The sequence below is a fragment of the Lichenostomus cassidix genome, chromosome 3 (genome assembly GCF_008360975.1).
Source record: "Lichenostomus cassidix isolate B80296 chromosome 3, HeHo_3.0, whole genome shotgun sequence".
Classification (NCBI taxonomy): Eukaryota; Metazoa; Chordata; class Aves; order Passeriformes; family Meliphagidae; genus Lichenostomus; species Lichenostomus cassidix.
The window spans coordinates 11654049-11668525 of NC_139483.1; the positions used below are offsets into that span (position 1 = coordinate 11654049).

At 48.8% G+C, this 14477-nt stretch overlaps 1 protein-coding gene across 2 annotated transcripts in view; it reads right to left on the minus strand.

Annotated features, from left to right (window-relative positions):
• The window catches only part of TTBK1 (tau tubulin kinase 1), a 103909-nt gene extending 94762 nt beyond the window's left edge, over positions 1–9147 (minus strand). The window contains exon 1 of one of the 2 annotated variants that reach the window (XM_085054523.1): positions 8961–9147. Coding sequence is in view for 1 of the 2 variants with exons in the window: in XM_085054522.1 (XP_084910648.1) it covers positions 8549–8683 (135 nt within the window). In the remaining variant the exon portion in view is untranslated. Of the gene's footprint in view, positions 1–8548; positions 8684–8960 lie in introns of those variants that run through there. The other variant, XM_085054522.1, reaches the window with a different exon arrangement.
• Positions 9148–14477: the final 5330 nt, after the last annotated feature.

The window sequence follows — 14477 nt, forward strand, 5'->3', positions numbered from 1 at the left end:
TCCCACTGAGGTTCTGATCTGGATTTCCTAGAGAAGGCCTTAATTAACACTTCATTTCCAGCCTGTTTTTAATGTACCTGCATTTCAGGTGGTGTGGATGAACACCACGATTTTGTGCATATGGAAAACATACTGGGTCAAGTGCTCACATCCATCCAATAAGCTGGACTTCACTGGGATTTAAGTTCCTGGTATAGCTAAATACCTTCTAAAGAGAGTTTGTGATTCTCTGGAGCCATCCATACCTTTTGTATTTGGTTAGCTATTGCCTCTGTTCCTTCTTGGGCTTTATCACGAAACCATCCAGCCAGAGTGATTAAATATTTACTTGGCAGAACTGGTTTTTACCTCAACTGTCCCTATTCCATCACCATTTTGGGCTGTCTCCCATTTTCCCCACCATCTCTCTTCTTCTGTTGAGCATCTTTCTCACACATAGTCCTGGGGTCTATCATGTTTGGCCTTTTCCTTTGGTCACTGCCACAACAGCACCTTGTCCCAGAGGCTGCCTGGCCACAGCCTTTAAAGCTGCACTGGTGAGGGTAATTCCTACCCATTCCTGTAACGCCTCTGGTGTGGGCTGGGAATGCATCACAGCAATTTCTGCAGGTAACTGCACTGATTCCAGCAAATTGCATACTTCCTATCCACTGCACACTCTCTTCCATGCTGATATGAAAAATGCCTATTCTTTCCATAAGACTCTTGCTGCATGACACCACCCAAAGCACACCAAGAATCCACACAGATGTCAACTCATTTTCCTTTGAAAATTCTTGGGGCAGCAATGCTGTAACAGCTCAAGCTGGTGCCTCTGAGGAAGAGCCTCCAACAAAGGAATCCCTGGGATATTGTACCCTCACAGTCTGTGCACTGCTTCCAACAGTGATGTTTAGTCTATGCAAGAACATCCTGGAAAAATACATAAAAATTCTTGTAGATCAAAGCATGGTCTGTTTAATTTCTTTCTTCACTGCTGTGTGAGTCAGTTTCCAAGGAACAAAGGTGTTTCCACAATTATGGAGAGCTTTAACACGCTGGTCTGGACTGCCGCTATAAAAGCCATTTCCACATGTGCCAAGGATGCCACCTAGTTCACGACTGTCAGCACCTGCCTGCACTCTCCCAGAACATGCAAATAATTGCTTCCCATCCAGAAGTTTTCCTATCTGTGGAGCTGAGCAGTTATGTGAATTAGGCACATGCCTTCTCATTTTGCTCTTAGATTTTACACCAGCTTGTCGTGTCAGGAAAAAAACGCTAAAAACCAACAAAACCCTCAATACAAACAATAACAAAAACACTCCAAAAAACCCCACACCAAAACTTCAAAATGTGTTCTTTGGGACAGATTCATTGTAATAAACCACATTTATACTTTGATCCTTCATTTGCCAGTGCTATGCCAAGTAACTGGATTCGGACAATTTCCTAGTATGGAATGCATATGGTCAGAATTTGTTTCTATAAAAAAGCATCACGAATCTTATGCCATATTTTAATGTAAAAATAATTTTCTATTCATAGTTGTAATAAAGTACTGGAAAAGTAGATTTTTTATGTGACTTGGTCAATGCTCATAGCAATTTTTCAAACCTGCAATGAGTAATTGTGCATTCTGTGCTCAGCTTGCCAGAGTAAGCTGGCTACTGGCAAATGCTTCTAATAATAAATACTCCACAGACAGAACAATTACTGGTTCAAGTCCAGCCTGGGATGTTTGGTGCGGGGAAAAAAATGCATATAATCTCATCTCAATCAGAAACAGGCAGCAAGGTTAAAGAAAATCTGTATTGCAACAGAAGCAACAAGCACACCAAAAAAGCCAGCTCCTGAGCTGCCACCAGACTTGAAAAGAGGCTGCAGGACCTATGTAGCCAAATAGCTCTGAGCCCTGGAAACCAAATGGCCTCCTGTAATTTCTCTCAGATAACTGTCATAAGAGTGACAAACTACTTGACAACCTGCCCTTTGCATTTCCGCCGTTTACGTTTCCTTTTTTGTCCTGTTGGCTCAATGGACAAAGCCCCATAAAGCCTCATCTCTGCTTGAGAAGCAACCACTCCTTATTTCTTCATAGAAATGGAGAACAGCAGAAAAAAAAAAATGCATCTTCAACAAAATGTTTCTGAATACAACCAAACTCATGCTCAGACATCTATGAATAAGCCATAGAGGTCATGCATACAGAGCAGAACATTGCTGCAGAGAGAAGCACAAAAAAAGGGAGACAATCCTGTCCTTGCCTACTGGTGAGAGACAGTCCAGTAATCTGTGCCTCCTGGCTACTAAAAATCCTGGATCAGAAAAAAAGGCTGGAAGATGTCTTCCACCTCAAAACTAAACTCTCAAAAATAACTGTATCTTAGCCAAAGGAAAGCCTGAAAAGCAAGGGAATGTACTGGAGAAGTATCTCCCTATTATGAAAATTTAAGAAACTGAAGGGCTCTGGCATTCTAGCTCATCATCTGCTAGAAGCCGAAGCCTGACAACTGAAAATTAGCTTTTCATGGGTGTTCTCTTTAAGGACAGGATCTGGAACAACAAGGTGGTGGATTCTAGATCTCTTGCTCATTTCAGACCAAGGCTCGACACCTCTAAAAATGCATACTTTAACTACTGCAAATTTTACTAAAAGCAAAAACACCAACCAAAATCAAACCAAAAAAACACCCACTCAAAATCACATATTGAGTGCTTAGACACTAATGAATGAAAGATGAGAGTTAATGGGAGCACTGTTACATCATATTACCTACATTACCCCATAAATCCTACAGACCCTGATGCTGGATCCACAGCTTCAGGTTCCTAACTAGCCAATCTAAAAATCTGCCTGAAATGAAGAGAAAAAGTTCCCCTCTCTGCTCGCAGCTCTGAACTTGTGTGTGAAGGATTCCACCATGGGCCAGTGGGCCACCATGGGTTCAGTGACCTGTACTAGCAGACAAACTATTCCTCTTCCTAATAAATAAGGGTATTTCCTTGGCTTAGAGCTTCCTGAATTGGTTCATTGTAGGGTCAGTCAAATGCAAGAGGCAGCACAATGGAGGAGCAGTACCTTCAGTCAAGCTGTGCTCTGTGTTTGTCTCCACAGCAGGAAGCCCTTGGCCTTCTGTGAGAACACAGGATTCAGTCCCTTCTGCTTAAAAACACTGGAGTGACTCTGCCTGAGGCCAACTTTTTTTTCCCCAAGGAAAACAAAATTAAAGGAAACCAGTTAGTTTCGATAAATTACTTGCACTCCAAAACTAGTAAATTTTAGAAGTCTAATGCAGCTAGATTCTGCTTAAATAATTCAAAATGTAATTAAACCACAAAGTCTAAGTCTCCTAATACAATGTCACCACAAAGGTGACTTCTGTTCTCTGGCTGAGGTGCTTTAGCAAGTAAACAACAAGCAACTTTCATGAAATGAGGGAAACAAGCCAGACAATTTATTAGAGTGTCCAATCAAGAGGAACACTGTGCTGATGCCTCTGTGAAGGTGAAAGTATCAGACAGCTCCACCTTCCCCTTGTCTGAGTGAGCAGAACAGGTATCAAGAATCTAAGCTGCATGTCAAGAAGCTGCAGAAAAGTCAGGGGCAAGAGTGGCACACCTTGCTGGGAGGCAGATTCTCATGAAGAACCACAAGTTCAGTCACAAAACAGGCCGAATTTCAGAAGAAACACCACACACACACACACACACACACACAGAGAAAGAAAGAGCAGTTTCAGGATTATGTGGTATTTAAATGGAACCCAAAAAACCGAAGAGATGCAACAGGTTTCAGAGGTAAAGTAGGGAACAGGGATGTATGGATTCAAGAATGAACATGGAGATACCTAGGCACATTGTCCATGGAAAAGGCACAGAAAAAGGCCAGGTCACTCCAAGGGAGAAATAGTACTACATGCTACAAAATAAATAGACACATTCATAGGAGATAAAGAAATAATTTTGTATCAAGGCTAAATGGAAAAAATGTAATAGTAAAACTACCCCATCAGACCAGAATAAAGCAGCAACAGTGATTTGCCATGTGAGAACAGATGGCCTGTGCCTTTAGGAAACAGGAGGCAATGGGGAACTTAAGTTTCCTCATGCAGATCAGGATATATTACCAAGATGGAATTTTAAATATAACTTACAAATAATTCCACTTTGTTTAACAGAAATGTATCACCTTTAAATTAAAAAAAAAAAAAAAAAGAAAATTCTTTGGCCAGTGCAACTTCTGCTTCATTTTAATTCTGACTTACTAAGCACACACAAGTTTTTTTAAATAGAAGATATGTGCAAAAGAAGAAAACAGCACAAATCATTCCAAGTGATGATGTTTTCTCCTGATGATGTCAAAGAGATTGAGTAAATTCTTACTGATAAAATCTACATATTTTCTACCCTTACCTAACCAGAGGCTGGCCAGCCAGCCAGCCAGTCTGCAGAATGATGGACAGGTAAGAAACAAAAAGACTGACTGAAGGAAAGATCAGGAAGAAGATGCCAAGGATTTTTGGCTGCTGTTTATTTTGAAGAGCTCTGCAGAGAATATGGAAAATCAGTCTTCCACAACAGACATGTTTAGAAAACTGAAGATTAAAAATTAAACCAAGTGGCAGGCAGAAGGTAGAAGCCCGGATTTACAGACCTATTAGGAAAGGCTAGGTGCTTTTAGGAAGACTCAACAAGCACATAGATATGTGTGATATCAGGCCAAAGGCCTCGGAAATTAAGATGTTCCAGGATAAAACTAAAGTTTCTCTAAAACTAATAAATGGCTAAAAGAGAGGAAAACATGTAGGAATGCAGAGCTAGGTTTCACAATGGAGTGTTGTTAGCATACAGGACACACTTTGCATACACAGAAAATTATTCAAGCTAACAAACAAAAAGGCTGAAAAGCTGCAGCCTGCAGCACCAAGGTGGTAAGGGGTGTAACCAGGGAAAGCACGGGGTGCCTGTCTTAGTCCTTCCTTGAGCATCATCTCTTGGTCACTGGTAGAGGAAGGACTGGAGCAATCGAGAGGTTTGGCCTGAGCAGTTGAGTTTATGATCCTTTAATCAAAACCTTTTCACCAGACATCAATGTCTCGTTATCCCTTTGTCTTTTCCCATCTGTCTGGGAGGCCACCAAAGCTTTGTACACAGACAGCTCCCGGGCTCACTGTGGCCTCCCAACATCTCCTGCCGCACAGACAGAGAGGAATCCACTTCCATCTGCCACAGCTGACACCAGATCTCTTTCTGAAGGCTGGGATTCCTCATTTCTTCCAAGAGGAAATTCATGCCCACAGGCATTCTCTGCTCTCGATTCACATATCTGGCTGGAGAAAGCCCAGGATCCAGTTTGTTCCTTTCATCTTGCTCACCAAATTGAAGATGACACAGCTTGACACCAAAAGGAAAGGGTTTCCAAACACATCTTATTTGATTAGCTCTACAGTCCATCACACTGTCAACATATTCCTTCTCAACTACAAAAAAAGATCCTTTCCCATCAGAAAACAGTGTGGAACTGGGTAAGTGGAGTGGTGGAGAAGGCCCAACAGAAAACAGTGTGGAACTGGGTAAGACCTAAAGGGGCCAAGGAATTGTGAATCTCATGCAAAAACCTACTGTGGCAGTTTTATATTTCCCCCATCAAGTCTAATATATTGATGTATCCACCAGTTTCCAAAAAAACAGAAAAGTTCCCTTGAAAAGCCACTTGATACACTGAAGTCCAAGCCACATTGCTTTGCTAGATTATTTTCTGTATTTCTGGGGATAACTGTTGTGGCTCTCAACAATGTGATACTGTAGAGAAGACTGTAGAGAAGACTGGCCTGACCAACAAAAAGGAGTACTGCCACCATCCAGTTTGTAACTGGGGAAACTCTCACATGCAAGGGAGTCTCAATTTTCAGATGCACCACATAAAAGTCACATCATCTCACTCAGCTCTCATTCCTAAAACTTCAATAAATACCCAACAGATTCTCCCATTCTTCCTCTGTCCTAGGGAGGGAGGCCTCATAGCTGCCCTTCCTTATTCCTCCCTCTCAAAGCAATCTTAGCATTTATTCCAATGGGAAGGTGTCCCACAATGACATTTAAGGGGATTCCATGATATTTCAGAGGAATACACATTTTTTGATTATCTTTGATGGAAGGAGGGGAGGGAAGCATTGTGTCCATTCTGTATCTTGCTCAGTAAACTAGCAGAGCTAAAACAGTTTTTTAGCAATTGCTTCCACAATCACTCCAGCAAACATTAGGCTGTGCCTTGCAATGTTCAAAGTAGAAGATACCAACACAGCCCACGACCCTTAAAAGTGAGGAAAGTTTGTACAAAGTCCTTGAGGATTTTATAAACACTTATTCCCCTATAAGGACCTATTTTCTATCCTCTGCTCTGTTTCCAAAGTGAATCAATGTTACTAGAAGGTCACTAGGGAGCTTTGGTGAACAAATCTAATCTAGGAGCTTCCCAGGATGAGGAGCCATTCCCAAAGCATTTTTCTGGACCCTGCACGTTGATACACACATAGGTAAGACGAAGGCAAAAAACTGAAAGGACACAACTGAAGAGGTGAGCCCACAGCGAGACCCACATGAGAAGAGTGGGCTACCTAACAAGCTACAAAGTGATGTGTCAATCTTTCTGTGAGAGAGAGCAAGAGATGGCAGGAAGGCATTCCCACACTATACCTATAGAAGAAAGAGGGGTTTGGCTCTTCCTGGATCTGACTGATCATTCCTGCTTTGAAAAACAAGGGCCAACTGCTTCCACAGGGGGAGAGCTCCAGGCTGCCTGTTGCAGCATGGAGGTACACTTGCTTTCACCAACAAACATTGGGGCAGGGATGGAGAGGGGATGAAATCCACACAGGGTGTCACAGGGCCAGGAGTGACACTTCATTAGCACCAACCCTGGGGGCTGATGGAATAGATTTCCTGACATTAGAGCCACTCCTCTCTGGGGGACCAAGGGGATTGATAGGGAACTGACTTTTCCCTTGAGGACTATTCCAAGAAAAAGAAGGTTAGGCAGATGTCCCCAAGACTGACCCCGATAAAAGTGTCCTTCAAGAGATTCCAGTGTTTTATTTCGCCACAGAAGAGGAACTTAGCCTACTCCTGAAGGAATGAGATTATCACAAAGCACGCAAAAGCACACAACAGTAACAGCAGTGGATACCACATACACCATTCATGAGCACTGCATCTCAAAAGCTCCTGATTCCACCTATATCACCATGAAGATGCTCATTTGCTCGATGATCACTGACACACGAAGGAAAAAGAGCCAAAACATTAACACATCATTCCTATTCTGCCCCTCGTTATACTCTCAAAAGGAGATAACACACTGAAATGTGGTGACATCCGTGAGACAGAACTGACAGTCTTCAGTCAGAGCACCTGTACAGGCAGCACAGCACCTGCAAGCATTGCTGCTGAGGGAGCATTAGCACACCCTGTGGCACAACACGAAGCTAGATTTCACTCATAAAGTCCCCAGGCTGAAAATCTCTGTGGTGACTCACTGAGAAGTTTGTGGCTAAAAGGCAACATTTCCAGTGACAGTACAAGAAATCCATTTGAAATGGTAGAACTAGGAAACCTTTCCTTCTATCAATCAATCAAACCACCTCGTAAGCTCAAGGAAATTCAAAAATCTAGATTTTATTTGAACTGCTCAAAACCATGATACCAACAGGTACTGAAGTCCCCAGCCCCAAAACCCACAGAGGATCTTGAACTTGTCATGCAAATAGCTGTCAGAGTGACAATGACTCTCCAGCGCTTCGTACAGCATTCTGGCTCCCTGTTAAATCCTAGATGCACGTCAAGGTCATGGTGTTCATCTCAAGAGTCCTCAGTGGGTCAGACTCAGGTTACCGGATACCTCCTCTCCCGGAATGCAGGGGAAGCACAATGACTATGGACACATCCAGCAATGTCAACCTGGGCGCCATGAGCAGCACCAGCATCACAACCGGAGACTCTGAGCCCCAAAGCTTCAGGAGACACGGCCACGCACACAGGAGCACCATTTCCACCCCGTCAGAGAAGAGAAACTCTCAGCCTCCTGCCTCACACCCAAGCACCACGGAGTTATCCCAATGTAACGCGATGGGAGCGCTCCCTCCCCAGAGACCTCTACAGAGAGCGCTGCCTTTCCACACGCGGCTGGGCAGGCAGCCGGCGGCCCCGGGCAGGATGCCGTGCCCAGCCCAGGGCGGCACCTGGCCCCGCTGAGGTGGCCGACACCCTCCGCGGGTTTCCCTGGAGCCCGGCCCGCCACAAGGCCGCAGGTGCCTTCGCACCTCGGCCCCCGCCCGGCACCGGGGCTGGCGGCGGCGGCTCCCCGCACCACCCGGCGGGGCCGCTCCCTCCGCCGGAGCCTCTCGGGGCTGGGGGGCCCCCGCCCCTGCCGTGCACAGCGCAGCGAGGCCACGGCCCGCCCCTCCCGCGGCGGCACCCCCGGGCATCGCCGCGACCCCCGGCGCGGGCAGGAGCGGCGCGGAGCGGCAGCCACCGCCCGGGTCCCCGCCCTGCCCTGCCCTGCCCTCACCTCGGGCCGTCCCGCCTCCCCCCGCCGAGGAGGTGGCCGCGTCCGCCCCTGCACTGCAGCTGCCGGCACGCCGCCCCCCCACTCCCCGCCGCCCCTCTCGGCAGTTGGTTCACCCCACCCGGCCCACCTTCTCATTGGTGGCAGCGGCGCGTCACTCCGCCGCTAGCCCGCCCACCCCCGCGGGCACGCTGGGAACCCGAGTCCGGCGCGCGGGACTCTCTCCCTTCGGCTGGGGACGCCGGGCGGGGCGGCAAACTACATCTCCCGCAGTGCTCCGCGCGCAGCTACGGCGCGGCCCGGCCCGGTGCGGTCCCCGGTCCAGCAGCTCGCAGGCTGCCAGCGGGACGGTCCCTCCCTCCTTCCCTTCCCCGCCCGTGCCCGCCGCGGCCCGGCCCGGCCCGGTTCGGCTCACCTGGCCCCGCCGCCGCCGGCGCCTCCCGCTGCGGCCGGCGCAGGTAGCGCATGCCCCACGCCCTTCAGTGCGGCTCGTCGGGCGCGGTGCCGCCGGCCCGGCGCGCTGCGGCTGCGGCTGTGGGACGGGCCGGCCCCGAGCGCATCCTCCCCCTCGGAGCCGCGGCGGGCGGCGGGATTCGCCCACAATGCACCGCGCGCCGCACCGACAGCATCAGCCTGACATCACCCGCGGGCCGTCCCCGCCCGGCCGGGCCCGCCCCGGGCCCGCCCCGCCTCCGCCGTCAGCCGGCACCGAGCACCGACTGGCGGCACACGCGGCTGGGCACCGCAGCGCACTGTGGCTCGGGGTGCTGGGAAGCGAAGCGGCGTGGACTCGGCCTGGGACCGGGAACAGGACCAGCACGGCGCTGCCCCGCCCTGGCACCGGGAACGGGATCGGCACTGCCAGCACGATCACGGGCACTGCCAGGACGGAGACTGGTGCTCGTCTCTGCGTTGGTGGCATCAGCACTGGCATCACCAGCATGGCCCTGGGCACTGCACTGTCCTGGGACTGGGGCCAGCGCTGGCACCGTCTGCACACGGCCGGGTGACTGCACTGCTGGGACCAAGGCCAGAGCCAGCACATCTGCCTGAGGCTGGGCATTGCATTGCACTGGGACTGGCAGCGGCACCGCTATGAGCCTAGCACTGCCCTGAGCTGGCAGTGGAGTCAGCCCCAGCAGTGCTGGCCTGCAGCTTTTTACTCCAGTCCCCTGGGGCTAGGGCCAACAAGGGACTGGTGCATTACACTGCACTGGAAGTGGCAGCATCACCAGACTCTGGGCAGAACACTACACTGGGACCAGGACCAGCACCACCAGCACTGGCCTGGACACTGCACCATTAGGATCAGGATCAGGACCATTCCCCATCCATACAGGGCCAGATCTGGCCCTGCCAGGGCTGGGAACAAGCCCAGCAGCTCACAGCTGGGTGCAGCACCCAGAAATGGCTCAGACAAGTGAGCCTGTCCCTGCGTGCAGCTGAGCAGTGTGCCTATCCCTGGGCAGTTTCCCTGTTTCCCTGCCCTGAGGGGCACAGCTGTTCCCCTGCTCCAGAGAGGTGCCATTCTCCCCACCCAGCTCACTGTGAATCACACTTTAGTTGAAGCTCAGGTAAGCACGTGGCTCCTACAGCTGTGCTGTGCAATGCTCAAGGCTATGCCTTCTTGTTCCCTTTTCACTGCAAATCGCCCTTATTGCCAGCTGGTCCTCACACCTGTGCCCCACACTGTGGATGGGCACTGTTCTGTGCCTTATACACCATCACAGACATGCTGCAGGACTTGCAACACACTGGTGCTTTGTCCCTGTCCCTATCAGAGTGACCCAAGCTGCTGTTGATCCATAGATGGAGGTTTCCATCTGTCTCCTGAGTGGGATGTCACACCAACTTCCACAGGACTGCAGTGCTCCCCAATCCCTTGGGGGACATACCTCCTAGCCAAGACTCTACTGCACACCAAAGCAATCCCTTGGGTCCAGGGTGGTAATAGAGGGGACTTGTTATGAAGATTAACATACCTGTAGCCATGCTTGTGGCAAGGCAAATCCACTACAACCATGGCCACCCCCAGCCACTCAGCTCAGGGAGAACAGAGCTACCAGGCCTCCACAATGTTCCTCTGCTGGAGGAGCCCCCTGCATTGAGGGCTTACTCAGTGGAAGCATTCCACAGAGATGCCAGGGAATCTCCAGCCCTGCAGCAGCTCATCCTGCAGGTCCCAGGCTGTAAGACACAGGCAGTTGCACCTCATGCCAAGTATCCTGTCATTCCAGGTATATGATTGAGAGACGATTGGCAGTTGCCAAGGTGGGCTCTCTGTGCTGCAAGTCAAGACCCCATCGCTTGTATTCCCAAGCTCTGGCTCGTAGTGCTGGGTTTGAGAGGCAAGGGAAGTGGGCAAAACAAAATGAGGTGAGTGAGCTGCTTTTCCCCAAGAGGTTATCTGATTTCTCCATATCCTTCAGAGCTTTATTTCACAGTTCTGGTGGAGCACCAAGCCCAGACCCAGCAGCAGAGTTGGGTTGAACAACAGTTCCACTCTGGAGGGGATGGAAGGGTTTGTGCTGGAGCCTTCAGTCCACTCTCTGGTTGGGCAACCCCAAGTGATGCTCAAGAGGAAGCCTGTGCAATGTGGAGATTCATCAAAAAGGACTTTCTGGAGCAAAGCATGCAGCAAAACCAGTGCAGGCTGCTGATGCAGGAGAGGAGCCAAATGGGGAGGGAAGTTCTGTGTTGATCAGTACTGGCAGCAGCACTGAATCCCCTTGGTTAGAAATCCAGCCTTGAACAGAAAACTTGCGAGTGGGACGGCTGATGGCCTGGCCTGTATAAAAGCACTCTAGTTATCTGGATATTTTTGAGTATTGTTTTTCTCCCTGGTCACTCACTGGGCATTTATTACACATTCATAAATGGAAGTGCAGTGAATCTATATTTTTCACACAATTTTGACCGTCATTTCAGGTGTGACCAGATGTGAGCAGATCTGACAAATTTTCACAACCCAGATTAGCTGAGCTACTCAGCTCCTTCAAACGTGCTGCAGTTCCCATTGATTTGGACACAAGGTCCATGCTGATCTGTTAAAGCAGTACCCAGAGAACTGCATTTTAGCTTTATTTCATCCTCTCTCTAAACGTCCCTCTAAGGCTGCACTTCTGCAGATGGAGCTGAATGGGCTCAGAAACCTGCTGGAACAGCCACCTGAGAACATTTCAAATTTAATCTGCAGGCGCAAATGTAGCTGAAAATGATCAGAAGATTTTATTAAAATCTGGGTTAATTCTGACTTGGAAGGATTTCTAACACAGACCCTTGTGTACATAGCTGTATAATGGTGTTTTTCCTGGCCCCGAATTTCTTTGTGGAGTCAGATAGCAACTGTGTGCACACCATGTGAGGAGACCATTGGAAAGAACAGTTAGGAGCAGAACAGCGATAACCAAGTGACAGTCATGGACTTCATGACCTTATCATTCTTCTTCTTAGGTCATTAAGGGAAAACAGGGATGAGCAATTGAGAAATATAACACCTCATTGAGTAAGTATTTTATATGTTGACAGGAGCCAAAGATGAGGCCAATAAATAACTGCTGGTAGCAGTTAAGGACAGGAGTAGAAAGATGTGGAAATTTGGGAGTTTTTTGTTTTGTTTTTGATGGTTTTGTTATAGCTCTGTCAGCAGATATCTGCAGCCAAATTCATCCCCTACTCATCCTACTACTTGCATTGCTCACCAGTGCCTGCCATGATACCAGCACAGAAAACCCTTAATCCAGGCCAAGATCTGCTGCTATATAATAGCAGCTTTGTCTATTACCTGCTAAAATCTCCTGTAGGGCAGTGAGATTGCCCGGCTGGAATTTGCCAGGGGACTTGGCTGTAGCAGGGAATTATTTATTCTGCCCTGGCAGCCACAATCCTTTGGAAGCTGCCACATAGAGGTGGCATTTTCAGATCACAGTCACCAGACTTCTCCAGAGCTGGGAATGCCAGCATTGCTGTTGGGACTCCATAGTGGCAGGGGGCCCTAAGAATGGAGAGAGACACAGTGAATGCAGGAAGCAATTCTATAACCTGTCTTTTATCTAGCACCAGCCTTTCCTGGCATATTCAACATACTTAAGAATGAGAATTGCTGTAACGTCCCCTGGTTCTCAAAAAGTCAACAGCATGATGCCAGCCTTCACTCATTCAGAAAGTCATAGCCAGAACAAGCAGGCATTGCAAAATCTCAGGGACTCTTTTCCCCTCTCCTCAGCTCTTTTTGAGGCAAGAAAGGAGATTAGGGGTTGTGCTTGTTCTGCCCAGCAATCATCTGAATGGGGTGATCAGATGGCCTCCAGGGAGAATTTGAGTAGTGTTGATGCTGGCTGTGGTTTTCTCTGAGGAAAAAGCCAGAATTTGAGAGTGGCGGATGTTCTGGTGAATCATAAGCAAAATAAGACTTGCTGGTAGAAGAGGAAAATCAGCCTTATGTGTAAGAAAACCTGAGAAGGGCACAATTCCCAGAAGATTTCAAGGTCTGTGAATGAAGCAGGTAGGCTTTCAGGCCAAAGAATTTAAATTAATGCTTAATTTGTTGCCAACTCGTTTGTATTGTGAAAAGCATTCTTCTGAAATCCGGAAAGGGGTGGGATTTGCATATAAGTCATCTTTGATAGGAAACTTTTGAGCAATCCTTGGGCAAACCAAGTCAAAGCCAAAGTGATCTCCATGCCCCTGTCTGGCACCAGGTGGCACACGTGCTGCCGCTTGGAATTTAGGGCTCGGGCAAACCGAAAGTGACAGTCAAAACACAAGGAAGCAATATCCAACTACAGCAGCCATGTGCTAATGTCATCTTTACAAGGAAATTAAAAGTTTGTTTAGTCTTGCTTGTTACCTATAAAACACAGCAGAAAAGTTCAGCAGTGTTTTAAAAATGTCTGGTGATATTTTTAGAACAGAAAACACTATTTGTTTCTACCACTGCCAGAAAAAGCTTCATAGGACATAAAGTTATTTCAAGGTTTTAATCTTGAACTTGAAATGTGTTTTGCCTACCCAAATGCTGGGAGCGAGTAGAGTTAACGCTCAGGTAGTTTGGTGCTTCTTAAAGTTGCCCAGACCTTGCCCCTCTGAGCTTCAAACTCTGTGCTGGGAGGCTGGACCAAACTGTCTGTAAGAATTAGTTCCTTCATGCCTGAAAAGAGCGTGTCCCTGCTATGCACAAGGAATAAACTCTGTGTTACCTGCTGTAAAACCTCAGTACTCATTGTTGAGAGCTTGCACTATGAAGTCGGGGGCAAATCTGATCCCTAGATTAATATGGAGGAAGAAGTGTTGTGATACCAAAGCCGCCACCTCCACGGTGCGGTAATGATGGTGCTCGCAGGGCAGCCAAGCAAGAAGTGGATGTGTACCCCACTTTGAGACACACCATGTTGAGCAGAGGGGACAGGGTGATGACACCCGCGTGTCTGAGGGTACGATGTGTTTGCCACCTACCTGCGAGCACAAGTATTGTCCGTGCGTGAGGACTGTCCCACTGGCCGTGCTCATTTTGTGGTCGGTGTCCAGGTGTGTGGTGATGGACACCAGCTGTGCATAGGACATGGCGTATGTGTGTACTGAGTGCTGCTATTCATGATAAAAGTGCCTGGCTGTACCTGGACACCCGTGTTGTGGTTGTGAGGCTGTGAACAGGGGTGCACCGCTGCCTGCACATCCGTGCAGGTGACATCCCAGCACAGGGAAGTGCTGGGTCTATCTCTCCAGGGGCAGGGGTATCTCTCGGGGTGCTCCCGGGGATGCAGGGTGTCCCTGAGTGCGGGGTGTCCCTGAGTGCGGGGTGCTCCCGGGTGCAGGGCATTCCCGAGTGCGGGGTGTCCCTGAGTGCGGGGTGCTCCTGGGGATACAGCGTGTCCCCGAGTGCGGGGCGCTCCCGGGGATGCAGGGCGTCCCTGAGACGTGGGGCGCTTCCAGG